The 18013-nt window shown below is 44.3% G+C and overlaps 1 protein-coding gene across 2 annotated transcripts; it reads right to left on the bottom strand.

Moving 5' to 3' along the window:
- Positions 1-2937: 2937 nt before the first annotated feature.
- Positions 2938-17628, bottom strand: tent5a (terminal nucleotidyltransferase 5A). 2 transcript variants are annotated; one of them, XM_008121884.2, is made up of 3 exons: positions 17411-17628; positions 11582-12167; positions 2938-8132 (listed from the first exon to the last, which is right to left on the bottom strand). In XM_008121884.2, the coding sequence occupies exons 2-3, from the start codon at positions 12092-12094 to the stop codon at positions 7353-7355; spliced, it is 1293 nt and encodes a 430-aa protein (XP_008120091.2). In that variant the 5' UTR covers positions 12095-12167; positions 17411-17628; the 3' UTR covers positions 2938-7352. The 2 variants fall into 2 exon arrangements, with proteins under 2 accessions (XP_008120091.2, XP_008120098.2); XM_008121891.3 differs by lacking the exon at positions 17411-17628 and adding an exon at positions 14065-14971.
- Positions 17629-18013: the final 385 nt, after the last annotated feature.

Here is an 18013-nt window from a genome sequence, read left to right as displayed (position 1 = left end):
AAACCTTTCTATTCAGGCAGGCTTTTAAAGATGAAGGTGTTTAAGATCTAGTTTAACTTTGAATATCTTTTGATGGATTTTAACTGAATTTTTAGTGTTGCTTGTGTCTGATGTTTTAATGTTTGTATATTAGTATATTTTAAATTGTATACTAATACTTATGTCAAGTTGCAGGGTATAAATAAATATAATAATGATGTTCATGATGATGATTGGGAATCTTGATAAGACCAAATTCCTAACTGACTTAACATGAATACAAAAAATTCTACAGACCTTCAGGCTCAATGCAAAGGCCTCAAAACTGTTGGGTTAATGGCAACATTGTGGGGCAGCAAAAAGGGTAGGATTCATATGCCCAAAAGGCACCTGAGCTGTAGATAATCGGTGTGTCTCTGCATCAGTATAGTATGAACTCCATAGCCATAGACAATTCATCCCTAAACTTACTGTGGAAACAGGAAACCTTCGATACTACACAACTCTATTAAATGAATGACTTCCACCAGATGTTACCATAGGTTTGCACTGGAGAACCTACAAAATTCCTAGAGCAGTATTCTCACTAGGAATTTGCTAGGTCCTCCAAAGTGACTCTGTAACTTCCGTTGGAAGCATACCACAGAACTGCATGAAGGACCTATAAAATTCCTAGGGAGGGCACATTTCATTAGATATGGGTTGGTGGAATTCTAGGTACTAATCCCATGGATATGGAGGTCATACTGTACTAGCTCTGCTCTGAAAGCATTGCAGCATGCAAATCTCAGTTATTCAGCCAGGCCACTTCTCTTTTCTTACCAAACAGGGAAATTATTTGGATCCATTTATGCACACATTTGCATACCTAGCAGATCGAAGTCTTATAGATTCTCATTTGAGAGTAAGCATTCAAATCAACAAAGTTCCAGGCAGTTCCAAGAGTGATATTTATAAAGGGAAATATGCAATATAATTATTCCCCTTTACACATGAGTGAACATGGGGAAAAAATCTTGTGAAGTAGTAACCGAAAATGTCAAGATATTATGCACAGATATGCAAAATGATATTTTGATTTCTTCAGGGTAGATACGTGAGAGAGGAGAGAGATCCCCGAGTGACATAGCACTGTTTATATCAAATTGGTGTGGATTCCCTACCACACACCCAGGGAAGGAGAAGGAGAAAGAAAGGGGAGGGAGACCATGTATTGTTTTGCCCAAGAATTTCTACATGAGAGACATAGGGTGAAATTTTCACTTTTTATATTTATATTCCAGTCGTCTGACAAAAGGACTCTTTGCAATGAATTCTCATCTATACTGTGACTTAAAGCAATCTTCCTTTATTTCCAAAGAATGATGGAATTGTAGCTGAAAGGAGTTATTCTCCCAGGATTCTCTGGAGGCTAAAACACCATAAAATTGAGATGCATTTGTAATGTGGCAAGACTTTGGCCTGCAACCAGTAACTATGCAGCAGCAATATGAAGGTATAATTTTAGTGTGAAGCAAATTTCAGGAAAAGGTAGAAATCCTGAAGTGAACCAAAAGGTAAGGATGTAAATATTCAACAATTTATTCTTCCATATGGAGATTAATAACTTCCATGGTTTTCTCCTTGCTAAAAAGAAAGATTTTTTTCTTGCATTCACACATCTGAAAGTTTTTAGGGATAAATATTCTCTACAAAACAACACCTATATTTTTCATGAAAAGAGTTTGTGCTATAACACACACAAAAATGTTTCCAGAAACACTTTTCTAGTTTAAACCCATTTTACACAAAAAAAGTCATGTGTTTCTCAAAATGGTTTTTTTCTGATTTTCTGCAACCACTCCCCCACCCCTGTTGTGCACAATTGCCCATTTTCCTTTTTCTAAAAACACTGAGAAAGATTTCTAGGATATTGGCAAGGGCCGGGCATCTAACAAAAATTGGTTTTTTTTTAAATTTACATGCAAAAAAATTCCCACATTTATATCTACACATAATTTCCGGAAACATTTCAGGTTCTGTGAATAAAGGGGAATACCTGTGAACCCTTCTTGCCTCTGCGACGTCATACCAGGATTTCAGCATAACCTTTGAGTGCCAAAGTTAGAGATTTGGCATCCTAAAGATTTTATGACTTAAGGTAAATCAGATTTATAAAGCAGTTTACATTAACATTGATTTTCTTATGCCTGTGTGGACCCTTAGTTTGAAGGTGCAGTATGACATGCACACCTCATCCATGGAGGATATGTTCCTGAACTTACCATAGAAATAGGAAAATGTGGATAATAGCAAACACACGAAAAGCGATGGATCATCATGTTTAAAGGTTCCCAGCAACTGTTACTAACGTGCTCAATGAACCATTCACAGAGTGTGTGCACAAAAAAATCGAAGGTTTACAAGCAAGTCAATGTTCTGCTTCCCCAGGCTACATAATATCTTTCTCCTCTGAATGGGTGCCTTAGTCCAAGGATTAAAAACACACACAATTGGATCCTCAAATTTATATTCCATTAATGTAAATATCCATTGATGATGCCCTACCTTTCAAGGGATTTACAAGCCAATTGAGTATTGATATTAAGATGTTTTGGCTGTCAGCTGTCTGGGTTTATCTGAAACCTGGAGTACATCTAAACTGTGAAATTAATGCATCATGACACCACTTTGTCCACCATGGCTCACTGCTATGAAATCCTGGGAATTGTAGTTTCAAAAAGACCTTATAAAACTAACTCCCTGGGTTCCATAGCATTGAGCCAGATAAAGTGGTGTTAAACTGCATTCATTCTACAGTGTAGATGCATCTTCAGTCAATGTTTTCAAATTCATATTTCTCTCCAGTCAAAGAGCCCCTTCTCAGAAATATGCTGTTTGCTCTTTCTAATAAAGGTGGGTCAGTCACAAAAAGGGACAGAGATATTTTCAACACTGAAAAGATCTGACACACATAAATAGAAAAAATAACATTTTTATTTACAAAAAATTCCAAATATTGGATGCTGTAAACAAAATTCACAATCTCTTCCCTCTAGCACAGAAGCGAATGCTTTTTGTTGGTTAAAGTGTCTGTTTTCCATCTGCTCTTTGTTTCAACCGCCAACAGAACTCGGAGTCTGGACGTTCCTAAAGAAGCAGTCAAGGGAGCAGTTTGGTGCAACAGGATGTCTTTCTGAAGACAACAGTTGTGTGGAATTTAAAGGAAAACAAAATCAGCATCACTTCCCACAGACTGCAAGAATTTGTGGCGCTACCTCCAACCCGGTCCTGAAGTCTGTAGGCCTTTCTGATGTTTAACTAGTTGCAAAAAATAGCAAACAGCAAAACCTGTACATGGATTTTGGATTTTCTCAATTGCAGTGAAAACAGAAAGCCATACCAAACAAACAAAAAAGTAAAAACAAAGAACAAAAGTGCTGGATATGTCATTTAGATAGATATATACTCTTTTTGCTTCTCTTTTTCCTTTCCATATTTTTTTCTTTCATAAACCATTTAAAGCTTTCTCTTACTTGATAAGAGTCTTCAAAATAATACAACTTGCAAATAAAGCATATTACAACAGGCATTTATAAGCTGTGCATGAAATTTTGTGCAACACCTAGCAGCAAATAAGTTTTAAAGCATTTAAATAAAAAGTTACGGAGCTAGCATTTTTCCTCATCTCCCATTTTTCTTGTTTATTTTTGCATATTGCAGATTACATATATATATATATAGAACCACTCCATTTGCCTGAACCGAATGATCCAGAGCAGAAAAGGTTTTGATAAAGGGGAGTGATATTTACATGGATGCAAAGTTTGCAATCATATACACAGGGTACATGGAAAAATAGGAATTTTAGAATAACCAACACTAAAATGATTGTGGTTTCTACTATACTGCAAAAACAAGCCTGACATCCTTTTTCTTCCTCCCCACAATTCCAATAGTATCAGAAAAAATTTAGTCTTGGTTCACAATTCATCAGCAGAATCAGAAATAATTTCATTGTATCCGAGACATCTTATATTAGCTCAGCCCTGGGAAAGAAATCCTTGTTTCATGAAAGCATATTTTAAACTTAATTCTGCTGAGTTAATACTACAGGATTCTACATGGTATCAGGCCTTTACTTCTTTTGTTGTTTTTGTTTTGAGAAATTACTCCTTTATTACATCTGAGGGGAATGTGTGGGAGAGATATAGCTGAGCTCCATAGAGTGGGGAACCGCAAAACAGGTTTTGGGGGTGTGCTCTTATTTTCATTCATGGCCTGATATCATGGATTCATTTCACCACTAACATCAAACCACTTTTTCTTAAAGCAACCAGCTACTTAAAGACTCCATGAATTTTAACACAGGAGCATGTGTAAAAACGACCAACAAAAATTGGACCAGAGAGAGAGAGAGAGAGAGAGAGAGAGAGAAATATCAAATTGATCAAGTGAGCCAAGAGGGGAGGGAGGACTGTAATCCAAAAGTCACAATACTAATTATTTGAGTTTGTTTTAAAGAAAAGATGGAAAAGTCTGCTCTGAAGGAAAATGTATAACGTATTATCAGCATTTTGTGGCTGTGGCACAAGAAATTCCCAAACCCGGTTCAGTAGTGGATGACTCACTGATTTGAAGCAAAATAGCTGTGGTGAGAAAGGACATACCGCGTTACCAGCTGATCCTATTTCCCCAACCTTCAGCTTGGCTTCCCCACTAATAAGCCCTCCAAACAACCAGAGGCGAAACTCTTGGTCTGGACAATTACTGTCTCCCTCTCAGCTTTGCTGCTGTGGTAGGACTAGGCTCCCAGAAGCAAACATTTCATTTTCACAACTGAGCACAGAGCACTATTTGCATGTGCAGGATAGACATAAATACTGGATAGAGTGTATGTGTGAGTCTGTGTGTGTGAGTGTACTTCTACAGGCCATGGCTAGCAAGCGTCAAGCAGACACAGTGCAAAAGTGATGACAAGGGGCTTCCACGGTCAGAGCTATGACTGATTCCTGATGAATTTACATAGGAGGGGGTTGAGTAAACAAACTGAGATCCTGCTAAACTTCACTTCAGACATAAAAAGAATGGTAAAAATTGGAGGGAACTTCTATAATTGAAAGTGAGTACAGAGGAAATATACTGCCAGGGTTGTAGTTGGATAAGGGGATACTAAAATACCTGTTTAGCAATTTACCAATCCCCTCACTTTAAATATTTGATGTTCTTTTAAACATTTTGTTGCCTGCATTGCATATACACTATTGTTTTATTTGATTCTAAAGTAGTGGGTGGAATGGGTAATTTTTTTTCAGTACAATGCTATAACCTTTGGTTTTTTCCTTACCATGAAAAAACAACAAATGGGTCACAATCCAGCACATTTAAAGCATTTGAACCCACTGATTATTTTCTTCTTTGTGAGCTTACAAGCTCTGTACTACAGTATATCTGAAAGCTTTTGCGGTATTCCATCAACGTTTGTTTGGAAAGGCAATTGGCTGAAGAATTAAACTCTTCTGTATGATAAGTCACAATACAAGAAGAGGAATCACTCCCAGTACAACAATTTCCCTGATCTCTGACTCTTGGGGAAAATAAAATTAAATCTGATTATTTGTTCCAATGCAAAATTAATTCATTTTAAATAAGGTACAGTACTAAGCTGGAAAATGCAGTGTAACAACCAGATCAAAGTTGTTTAATTGTTGCATAATATATAATATACATTTTAAACATCTATTCAATGCTCTTCATAACGGTTCACATTTACTCACTTCTAGTGGTCTTGGAATGCACAGCGCATTCAGCTAGTTTAAAATATATATTAATATTGGGCATTCAGACGAGTGGCTAAAGCTAAATTCTTTAGCTGTCAGGGTGGATGTCTGTGTTTGAACCATATTGCAATAGGCATCTAACACACCATAGAGGTATGCAGTCACAAAAGTAAGCGAGTTAAGTGTCAAAATCATGTTACAGTACAAGATTAGAGGAAAAAAAATAACATTTTTATCCAGACATAAACTTGTTGTAAATCACAAGTCGGGCAATGAATTAGCATTAAGATCTATTCCTGCAACCAAATCCAATCCAAATTTATGCATAACTAGCTTGTTTATCCCCATTTTCTAACACAGGGGAATGACTCTCTCTGCAAAGTGCCCACGGTATTCTAACATCCTGTTGCAGACTGGAAAACACATTTTCTTTTATGTATAACATTCCTTAAAGTTGCTACATTTTCCTAGACAATATTTAAAACGTGTGTATATACACATAACATGTTACATACACACTCATACACACATAACAAATAAACACGCACATACACACGCGTACCTTGATAATATCACACCACCAATATAAACTTTATATAGGTATTTGCCAGGAAAAAATAGGCATTTCCTCCACCATTTATTCACAAGCTTATTTTTAGTTTCTTGTGTCCCTGATTTTAAAAAATGCAAAGTTAAACCACAAAACTATAGTTTTCTCACTTCAAATTTTCTGAAGGCATCAGGCACTTTTGTCTAACATTTGTGTGTACAAATATAGTAATCTCTCCCCACCCCTCCCCTCTTTTTCTCTTTTTGTAATTGTTTACTGTGTTCTCTTTACTTAGATAACTTATCTGTGAAATCTTTGGTCCTGAAGCATATGTTGCTTGCTACAGCTGTTTTTTGTTTTAATTTTTTGCTTTCCCACATTTTTTAAAAAAATGTGAAGCATGCACACAGCTGGAACTAATGAAATTTGCTATCACCCTGCATGCTGTCTTCCTTATTTCTGACTTTTTTAAAAAAGTAGTAACTGTTCCCATTGACTGTTCTTTCTTTGAAGCAAGTTGTTACTCTCAAAGCATTCTGTTCAAACAAGCTATACATTCTGTGGGTTCATTCCACTTGACAGCACTGAAATGCATGGCCAAAGGGCAGTAATTCCAAAATATACCTTATTCCAGCACATTTCTTGTGTGAGGCCACTAATGTTAGATTCCTGCACATAGATTCAGCTCCCTTCCCATGCTCATATTCTTCCCCCTCTTTTTTGTTTTTAAGATTCCAGCTTTCACTATGCCATAGCTATGGGAGCAGGTGTTTTCTACCCATATTGTCATCAAGCATTCCTCCTTGGTTTATTTCAAGGGGGATCTATTTGCTTTCCATGACAGGCCTTTTTGTTCTGGGGTGGAATCCAATAGGCTTTTGGTTCTTTTCTGTATCATGCTCTGTCACATTAAGTAGGAGAATCAATAGCTTCCCTGCTAGCTCAGAAGCCAGAGCAGATCCACCACTGCACAGAAACCACCCCATCTTCAAAAGGGAAGTGGCACCCTCCCTCTTAATTGGCTTGAGAGAAAACACATTCCCCCTCAAGTCCATCAAAGGCTGTTAATTACAGGGCAACCAAGTGGAGTATGTGTGCTGTTGGCACGGGAACATTGGCTGAACCTGGGCAATGTAGTAGTTGCTGAAGTTGGCATCTGCTACGTATGGGGCTGGCTGGTAGTAACAAGTGACATTGGCCACGTTGGGGATGATGTTTTGCTCAGCCAGCACCCGGATGGCCAGCATGGTGATCAGATTTAAAGTCTGTCTCCTTTCATGTCCCATCAGGCACACTGTGCTTTCATTCACCACCCCGTGGAGGGTCATGAGATAGTCATACTTGCGGTCCTCCAGCCCCACAAAGTGGTTCTGCAAGTACGACTCCAACTTCCGTTGCTGCTCCCCGATGTCTGAAAAGTCAATGAAAAACCTCGAGCACATGTATCTCTGAAGAGACTTCATTTCCGATTCGGAGTCAGCCCTGAAGCCTCTTACAAGGAGATTGCAGTACTTAAGCAGACCACCTCCCCTGATCTCTTCTGGATTTCTGGTGGCAATAATCTTGTTGCAAAGGTGATCAAAGGCTTCTTGGAAATCCCCGTAAACACTCTCCCCAATGATAGTTGGGTGGAAAGTTTCGGTCATTGGGTTTTCAGAACATTCATAGAACAGGAGGAGAGAATCTAGCTTGATTTGGAAAGAATCAACACTGAACTCGAACTGCCTCCTCAGAGAGTCCACAAATTTCAGCTCCACATTTTTGCCACTGTTGTTGGACAAGGAGATAAGACTCCATCGGTCTGAATCATTGCACACTTTCACCATTTTCTGCACATAGGCCTCCTACAATTTGGAACATATTAAGAACAGAGAAAAAGAAGAGAGAGAGAAGCACATGAGGAAACGGGGAAAAACACTTCTCTATGGAGCCTTCATTTGCATTTGATCCCAGCTCCACCCTGCCCCCAGCTTGCAACCCATCCATTTACCGAACCCAGGCATAAGAAAGAGACACTGTAGACAGATTTAGTATGTGGTTTTGCAGACATGCAGCTGCGGAGCTCCAAAGGGAGAGGGAGTGTGCATGGCATGGCAACTACACAAAGGGCATATTCTGTAAGGATTTTATTAAGGTTTTCTTCTAAAGAGATGGAATTGGCACATCCACATGTGCAGACAAAGCACCAAAGAAAGGGCTCTCTTTGCAGGATTGCAATTAAATGTAGCATTTGCGCAAAAGGGAGCACTGCCAAATTCTTGTACTGTTCAAGATCAATAACTGATCTCAGTTAAAATGGGAAGGAGATGCACATATATTTTGCAATGGTCTTGGCACCATACATTTCCCTTTCTCCAAACCACAAACAATGCTGAACTTAACAGCTGATGGTCTTGAGATAGAGCCTGGCTGAAATCAATGGGACAAAAACAAAAACAGGAGTCCTATAAAAAGCACTGCTAAATTTTAAGGTGATTTGGTTTCCCTGAAGTAAATGGAAGTCAGTGCTATAAAAGTTTCAACCTTCCCCTATTAATACCCACTCAATTATAAAGTCTATCACTCGCTGGGGTAGACAGATGTTATAGTCCAACACCTCAGGGAGGAAATCTGGGCCAAAATGCACAGCACTGAGGCCCATATGCAGAAGCACTGGGGGGAAAAGTCTGTGGAAACCAAGGAATGCACACAAGGCTTTCAAAATATTAACCTGGATGGTGGGACAGAGTTCTTTCAGAAAGATAAATCCAGCCTTTGCATTCCATTTGTGGGAGAAATTAAAAGAAAACAAGGGAGCACCATTTCCCTCTAGCGGTGCCCTCCTTCAACCTAGTCAAACATGAGCTGAGTGCAGTTAAGACAACAGAAGTCTAAGACTCAAGCAGAACTACGTTAATTTAAATCTGAGAGTTTACTGGAGTGAAGGATCACACTGCAATTAAAAGGTTGTGGGGCTCTCTTTCCTCTCCATGGACAAATGCGTATGAAATTTCTTATTAACACACAAACTCACATCCCTTTGGTCCTCTTTCCAGATGAATATTTTGTCTGGGCCATTCCAAGCTTAAGGAGGGGGTTTTCATATCATTAATCCTGTTCATTAACAGCAGGAGGATGACAGGGGGCACGGAAGAGAATACAAAATGGAAATCATTTCAACATTTTTTATTTTTGATATGAGCCAAAGTAAGGGCAAACTCACATGAAATCGCATTCTCCCCCTTTCTGGATCCTTGTCAGCTAACAGGAATCTTACTAAGAATAAGCGCAACAGTTGCTTAACCCCTGCTGAGTCAACACATCTACTCGAGCTGGAACTAACCCTAGGGTCAAGACCAGTGGCCCTTTTTTTAAAAGTTGGAGAATGAGCAAGGGAGTTGTGGTGCCTGCGTTTGTATGTGCATCGCCTGACTGTCCATTTTAAAATATCTTCAGTGCATTAATCTTGCTCATTAACAGCAGGGGGGCAAGGGGGGAAAGCAATTATTTCAACAATGTATTACTATTTTATTGTTGCAAGTCAAAATAAGTCAATTCGCCAAGCAGTCATGTTCTCTCCCTTCTTGGATCCTTGTTAACTAAGAGGAATCTTGGGGTGTATTTGCACTGTAGTATAACTGTAGTTCAGCACCATTTTAACTACCATGGCTCAATGCCATGAAATCCAGGGATTTGTAGTTTGGTGAGACACCAGCACTTTTTGGCACAGAAGGCAAAAAAAGTTACTAAAAATGACAACTCTGAGAAGCCCATAAAATTAAGCCACTGGTTAAAGAGATATCAAATTGCCTTCCTTCTACAGTGCAGATGCAATCTTATTGGGAACAGAGCTGAGGTATTAAAGCAGCTTCAGCATCAATACCACTCACTTTAGGACTGAGACCACTGCATAGTTGCAGGATGAGGAAGGGGTCTTACTGGCAGTCCTGGCTAAAGTAGAGCCCAGGAATCAAAGAAACAGCTGCATAAACCCCACTGATCCAATAGGTCTACTCTGACTGAAACTAACCCTATGATCTTTTCTTATGGTTGCATGGAGAGGAAAAAGGGAGCTCTTCTCCTTTCATACTCTGTGTGTGTGCGTGAGAGAGATTGTTTGTGTAAACCCCTCTGATTCAACAGGTCTACTCTGGCTGGATGAAACCCTTTTACAGTTGCAAGGAGGGGAAGGGGCTTTTCTCCTTCCAGTTAACAGTGGTTCCCAACCTTTGGGCCTCCAGGTGTTTTGGTCTTCAACTCCCAGGAAACCCAGCCATCTCACCAGCTGTCAGGAATTGTGGGAGCTGAAGTCCAAAACACCTGGAGACCCAAAGGTTGGGAACCAGAGTTTGTATGTATGTGTATATGTGTGTTTGTGTGTGTATATGGTCTATTCTGGCTGAAACTAATCCTAAGATATTTTCTTATGGCTAGAGGAAAAGGAAAGGAGCTCTTCTTCCAGCTGGTACATGTGTGTGTGTATATGTGTGTGTGTGTATTTGTTTGTCCTGTCTGATTTTGTTTACCTCCAGTGCATAGTTGCAAGATGGGGAAGGGTGCATGCTTGTGTGTGTGCCTGTGTTCAAGCTACACTAACATATAATGCATTTTGGCTGCATTATATGTCAGCGAGACAACAATGCATACATACGTATATATAAAATGCTGACAAAATTGAACTGCATGGTACGGAGCTACACTGATCCCTATATGGCAATTCAGACTGCATTATTTGGCATTGTAGACTGAATGAGACATGCAGGCAGTCCCCAAATTAGGAACAAGAAAGGTTATTTAGGTTTGTTCTTAAGTTGAATGTGTATGTAATCACAACAGGCACAATTTAAAGCTTAACTTTGATAGCACAGGGCCCCTTGTGGTGTTTGTGTTGCTGCCTGTGCCCCTGTTCTAAAGATTTCACCTCACTTTCTGTCCCTGTGAACATTGGATTTTGAGAAATGTGGCTTGTTGTGGAAACAGGGATAGGTGAGAAATCTTCAGTGGAGCCCCCTTCTCCCCAGGAGAACTCTTCCAGGAGTGAATTTCCCTTCCTAGGGGCAGATTTATCTCACTTCCTGTTGCCTCTGCCCCTTAAATCAGGTGTTTGTAACAGTGGAATGGGGGTGGGCTGCCTGTGTCTATGTTGCCTCTCTTTCTGTCTGCCTTGGTTATCTAGATAGGTGGGAAATCTTTAGTGGAGCGCCCTTCTCCCCACGAGAACTCTTCCAGGAGTGACTGTCCCTTCCTGGGGGCGGATTTCTCTCGCTCCCTGTTGTCTCGGCCCCGGCCTTGTCTTCCTGGCCGCCTTGTTTACCTTGAGGGTGAGCGGGGTGATCTTCTCCTTGCTGACGCCCTCGGGGAGGAAGTCGAGGAGGCAGTCGAGCACGACCTCCTTGACGGTCTGGAACTCGGCCTCGCCCTTGAGGTCGGCGCAGAAGATGAGGTCCAGGTCCTTGTAGCCCAGGCCGCTGTCCTGGTGCAGGACGTGGCTGGCGGCCGAGCCGTTGAGGCGCACGTCCCGCACGCCGATGCGCCGCTCCTCCAGCCGGCCCCGCACCGCGTCCACGATCCGCCGCGGCTGCACCGAGAGCGTGGGGAAGTTCCCGCGCCCGTGGATCGGGATGGGCTCGCCCAGCAGCCGGTCCAGGCGCTGCACTTGCGCCCAGCTCAGCACGCTGCACCGCCGCCCGCCCTCCAGGCCGCAGCAGCAGCACCCGCAAGAGGAGGAGGAGGAGGAGGAGGAGGAGGAAGGCGAAGCGGGAGGAGGGGGAAGAAGGGGCGGCGAGCCGTCGCTGGGGCTGGGGAGGGGGCTTGCCTCGTCCGCCATGCTCCGGGGTCTGACTCCGGCTTCAAATCAACACCAATCCCTTCCCTCGCCGAGCTGTGGGCCTCCTTTATTCCTGGCAGAAGGGAGAAGAGAGAAGGGAAAGCCATCAGCAGCGGCAAGGAGAGGAAAACACCTTGGAAACAGAGGCATTGACACGAGTCAATCAGGACCAGCTAACACCTCCCAACAAAGAATCACCTCCAGACAGTAAACAGCCAGACCTTGAAGCTGCAAGGCTATTCGATGCTAATCAAGGCAACCATTTGCAACATTCACATCTGCCTCCAACAGACCAGCGTTCTGTAAAGCCCTCTTGCCTAGTTTCCAACAGCCCTCACAACTTCTAAGGATGCCGGCCATAGATGTGGGCGAAACGTCAGGAGAGAATGATTATGGAACATCCCGGAAAACTCACAGAAACCTTTGAGAATCGCCCCCATCTGCACTGCCATGTACAATCTAGATTATCTGATTTGAATCGGATTATATGAGTCTCCACTGGCACACAATCTGGCTCAAATCAACTAATCTGGATTTGACATGGCAGTGTAGATGGAGCCTAAGACTTCCCCTTGCAAATCGACTCTTTTGTACTGCCCAATAATTTTACAAAGTCTCTACCTCGCCTTCTCTGCCCAAGGCAGCCACACATCCCCGGATGCCATCTCCTCAAGGAGCCCGCATTCCTCTCCACCCACGCCTTTGCCAGTCCTTCACTCGGGTTCCTCTACATCCCGATTCCCTAGCCAAGTGGGATCGAACTGCATTATGTCTTGCCGAAGGCTTACATGGCTGGAATCACTGGGTTGCTGTGAGTTTTCTGGGCTGTACGGCCATGTCCCAGAAGCATTCTCTTCTGACGTTTCGACTGCATCTATGGTAGGCACCCTCAGAGGTTGTGAGGTCTGTTGAAAGCTAGGCAAAAGGGAGGTTATATACGTATCTGCGGAATATCTAGGGTGGGAGGAAGAACCCTTGTCTGTTTGAGGCAAGTGTTAATGAAGCAACTGGCCACCTTGACTAGCATTTAATAGCCTTGCAGCTTCGAAGTCTGGCTGCTTCTTGTCTAAAGGAATCCAGACAGGAAAAAAAATCAGTGCCAGCTAACACCTCCTAACAAAAGATTCCACGGGCAGTAAACAGCCAGTCCTTGAAGCTGCAAGGCCATTCAATGCTGATCAAGGTGGCCAATTGCTACATTAATACTTCCCTCAGGCAGGCAAGAATTCTTTCTCCCACCCTGGACCTTCCACAGATATATAAACTCCTCTTGTCTAGTTTGCAATAAACCTCACAACCTCTGAAAGTGCCCGCCATAAATGCAGGCGAAGCGTCAGGAGAGAATCCTTCTGGAACATGGCCATACAGCCCAGAAAACTCACAGCAACCCGCTGCGTTCGTTTTCTCTCAGAAAGAAGCTCTTCGTAGCCACAACCGAGAAACACACTGCCCTAGAATGCAGTGCAGATCCCTCCCACCAAGACAATTCAGACTACATTATATGGGTCTTTCTACACTGACTATATCATGCAGTTCATGCCAGTGGCGATCCGGCCCTAGGGCTTGCATCCAGACTGGAGAATGAATGGCAGCTGGACGCCACTTCAAAGCCTTCCAAGTGGCATTCCTGCCTGCCTTTCGTTAGGAGAAAGCACTAGGAAAGCGCACCAGAGGCGCATCTAGGCTGGAATGAATGCCTTTGGACCCAACTTCTGTGGCTCAAGGCTATGGAATCACGACTTCATAGAATCTTCTGGTGCCTCACCAAACTATACAATTTTGATGATTCCATAGCCTTGAGCCATGGCAAAGTTGGTATCAAACTTCATTAATCCTGCAGTGTCAGATGCAGCTCCAGTTCTCTCGCCGAGGATACCCATCTTACGCACACAAGCATGCACATGCTTTGCTTTCGCGAATTCAACCTCCCCGCCGCCCGATCGTATTACCATTTCCACCTGTATACACACCCGGTTTCGATCTGGATCAGCACGAATTGGCGAGCCGGTAAAGGCAAACCTCAGTCGGAGGGATGTCTTTATGGAGCCATAGTCCCACTTCCCTCCTCCTCCGCCTTCCGAGCGTCACTTCACTTCTGAAGCTATCCGCCTCAGTAGTTTGTTTATAAGGCGTCCCTGGCTCTTCCGGGGAGAGCCCAAGCACACCCTCCGCTGGCCACGCCCCCTCATCTGCATAAGGAGGCGTGGATTCGCCTCCAGCTCTGCCTCTCTCTCCCGACACGCCCCCTCATTTGCATAAACAGCTGGGTTCTTTTCCCCTTAGAGTCGCTTCCTCCTTCTTTTCTTCATCCTTTGCCAACTGGAGGTGGAAGTTTGGATCCGGCTGGGTCTTGCTAGAACTTCCTAGAGGGAGCGGGAAAGACCCGGGGAAGGGGGAAGGCTGCCTCGCAATCTATGTATCTATCTATCTATACGGAGGACATCCGGAAAGAGAGCAGCGGGGGCGAGCGTTATGTCAGCCGCGTGAGGAACATTCTTTGGCTTTCCCTGCTGAGCGGAGGCTTTGGGACTCTGTCCAGCCCAAAGGGGAGGGCTGCCTTTGCATGGGCTGCAGGGGGGAAGCTCGGAAAAGCGCTTGTGGAGTCCCCATGTTTAGGGCAAACACGGGAGATATATGTGGTGGAAGGAATCACTGGCCACTGCCTCATTACACTAGAGCATGAATCCACTTTAAATCCGGTTTCTGCCTCCTGCAGAATTCTGGGTTTTGTAGTTTGGTGAGGCCCAGGACCTGTCTGGCTGAGCTGTTTAAGCCCCCCTCCGTTAAGTGGATTTAAAGTGGATTCAAGCTCTACTGTGATGAGGTCCTGGGTTGCTGTGAGTTTCCCGGGCAGTATGGCCATGTTCGAGGAGCATTCTCTCCTGACGTTTCACTCACATCTATGGCAGGCATACTCTGAGGTTGTGATGTCTGTTGGAAACTAATCAACTGGAGTTTGTATACCTGTGGAAAGTCCAGCGTGGGAGAAAGAACTCTTGTCTGCCTGAGGCAAGTGTGAATGTTTCAATTGGCCACCTTGATTAGCCTTGCAGCTTCAAGGACTGGCTGTTTATTGCCTGGATGAATCCTTTGTTAGGAGGTGTTAGCTGGCCCTGATTGTTTCCTATCTGGATTCCCCCAGGCAGGAAACAGCCAGGCTTTGAAGCTGCAAGGCCATTCAATGCCAGCCAAGGTGGCTAATTGCTATATTCACACCTGCCTCAAACAGACAAGGGTTCTCTCTCCTACCCTAGACCTTTCACAGATATATAAACCCTACTTGCCTAGTTTCCAATAGGCCTCACAACTTTTGCAGATGCCTGCCATAGATGCAGGCAAAACGTCAGGAAGGAATGCTTCTGGAACATGGCCAGACAACTCTGACCTGTTTGAGGCAAGTGTGAATGTTGCAATTGGTCACATTTATTAGCATTGAATAGCCTTGCAGCTTCAAGGTCTGGCTGCTTAATGACTGGGGAATCCTTTGTTGGGAGGTGATTAATCAAAGTCAAAGTCAGCTAATCAGGGCCAGCTAATCACCTCCCGACAAAGGATTCCCCCAGGCAGGAAGCAACCAGTCTTTGAAGCTGAAAAGCCATTCAGTGCTAATCAAGTGCAACATTCACACTTGCCTCAGGCAGACATGAGTTTCTTTCTCCCACCTTGGACATTCCACAGATATATAAACTCCACTGGCCTAATTTCCAACAGACATGACAATCTCTGAGGATGCCTGCCATAGATGTGGGTGAAACGTCAGGAGAGAATGTTTCTGGAACACGACCATATAACCTAGAAAACTCACAGCAACCCTTTTGTTGATTTCTGTATGTTTCCCGTCCGACCTTCCTTCCTCTCTGCTTCTCTCTTTCTCCCTCGAGTCTGATTGGCAAAGCTCCCCCTTCGCTCCGCACTTCATCCCCTTTTCCGTTTGTGTCATTCTTTAATTAGATTGTAAACCGGGAGGCGTTTTGTTGTTCTTCTCCTACAGTACCCCTAATCGCCATTTACAGTGATGTCTCAGATAGCCAGATAGGTAGATGACAGATATAGATAGGTAGGTATTTGGAAAAAGGGAAAGGAGTCTTGGGAGGCCCGTAGCCAGGATTTTGATTGGGGGGGAGGGGGGGGGCTGAGTCTGGGTGAGCGAGGATCTACCCTAGCAAACCTTTTGTACCGTTATCCCAATACCCCTATGAATATGGGATATATTGAGCATGGTGATCAGATCATGATATGAATAAACTTAACAGTTGAAATAATAAATGTAAGGTTTTCTCGCGGACCACCCTGAGAATTTCGGGGGGGGGGGGGCTGAAGCCTCTCAAGCCCCCCCCCCCCTCTCGGCTACGGGCCTGAGTATTGGGAAACAGAGAGAATGCCTTCCCACCTCATCAGCCCCCAACCCACCGCCATCATCGAAAAGGCGGGAGGGAGAGAAGGAAGTCCGTGGTGGCGTAGTTAGTTGCTGCCTTTGCTGAGAGAGAATCCATCGGGAGCCGACATTCAAAAAGCAGGGGAACTCCAGACTTGAATCAGTCAGGACCAGCTAACACCTCTCAACAATGGGCAGGAAGCAGCCAGGCGTTGAAGCTTCAAGACCATGCAATGCTAATCAAGGTGGCCAATTGCAACATTCACACTTGCCTCAAACAAGACAATAGTTCTTTCTCTCACCCACCCTGGACTAGTTTTCTGCCAGAGATCTATAAACCCCACTTGCCTTTCCAACAGACCCCTGTGATGATGCCTGCCATAGATGTGGGCGAAACGTCAGGAGAGAATGCTTCTGGAGTATGGCCATAAATGCCCGGAAAACTCACAGCGCCCATGAAAGCCTTCGACAACAGACTTTCACTTTCTTTAGGGAGATTAAGGAAACTCGCAAAGAAGGCTGGAGAAACCCAAAGACTCCGTTTGGGGGCCCGAAAAAGATCCCACGGGAGGCAAGGAAAGAGAATGGCTCCGGGTGCATCTACGCCGTGGAATTAATGCAGTTTGATACCACTTTGAGTGCCACGGAGTCCTGGGAGTTGTAGTTTCGCCAGGTCTTGAGCCTTCCCTGCCAAAGAGGGAGTTTGGTGCCTCGGGCAATCGACACATCCCAGGATCCCATAGCCTTGAGCCTTAAGCCTTGAGCAGTGAAAGTGGCGGCAAAGTGCACCCCGAGGCGAAGAAGATGTATCTTATTGATAGGAAGGAAATAGTGAATAGCAAAACATTGCTTCCCCCCAAGGAGAAGTTGGGAATGCCTGCTCAATGCATGCAACAATCTACACAAAAGAAAAGCAAGGACGTGGCGACCGACTCACTCACTCTCTGTCTCTGCACTTTGGGGGGCTTCCTTCTTTCCTTCCTTCTGCAGCGTCTTTTCTCCGGTGCGTCACGGCCAAACAACCTGACAGCAGAGCCAGGCGCGCGCCTAATTCCTCTTTATAGGACCAACTAGGTGCGCAAGTCTGGAGAGGCAGGAGGAGGAGGAAGAGGAAGAAGAGGCGGGGAGATGAAGGGGAGGCGCGAGGGAATAGACAACAACAGCAACAGCAACAGCTGAGAGAGCCGTCCAAGGACGTCACGGGCTGTGACGTCTCAAGCAACAGCTGCAGGGCGATCCCGAAAGAGCTGTGATGTGCCCCCGGCTCGGCCAATGACCGCCGACGCTGCCGTGACGGAGAAAGGGGGAGAGCCAATGGGGAGGCGGCCCTGGCGACGGAGGGCGCGCTCGCGCGTAAAAGTGTGCCACTGAATGAGGGGAAAGCGCACGCGAGGGAAAGAAGGGAGCCCGCGCGCCCAAAGAGGAGGGGGGGGGGCGCCGGTTCCCTGCAAGAGAGGAAGGGCGGGGGAATCCCGGGGAGTTCCAAGGCGGGGAGGAGGAGGAAGAGTAGGCGGGAACAGGTTATTTTCCTCTTTCCCTTTAGA

This window comes from Anolis carolinensis, chromosome 1, assembly GCF_035594765.1.
Source record: "Anolis carolinensis isolate JA03-04 chromosome 1, rAnoCar3.1.pri, whole genome shotgun sequence".
NCBI classification, from domain to species: domain Eukaryota; kingdom Metazoa; phylum Chordata; class Lepidosauria; order Squamata; family Dactyloidae; genus Anolis; species Anolis carolinensis.
This window is presented reverse-complemented; position numbering and strand designations above follow the sequence as displayed.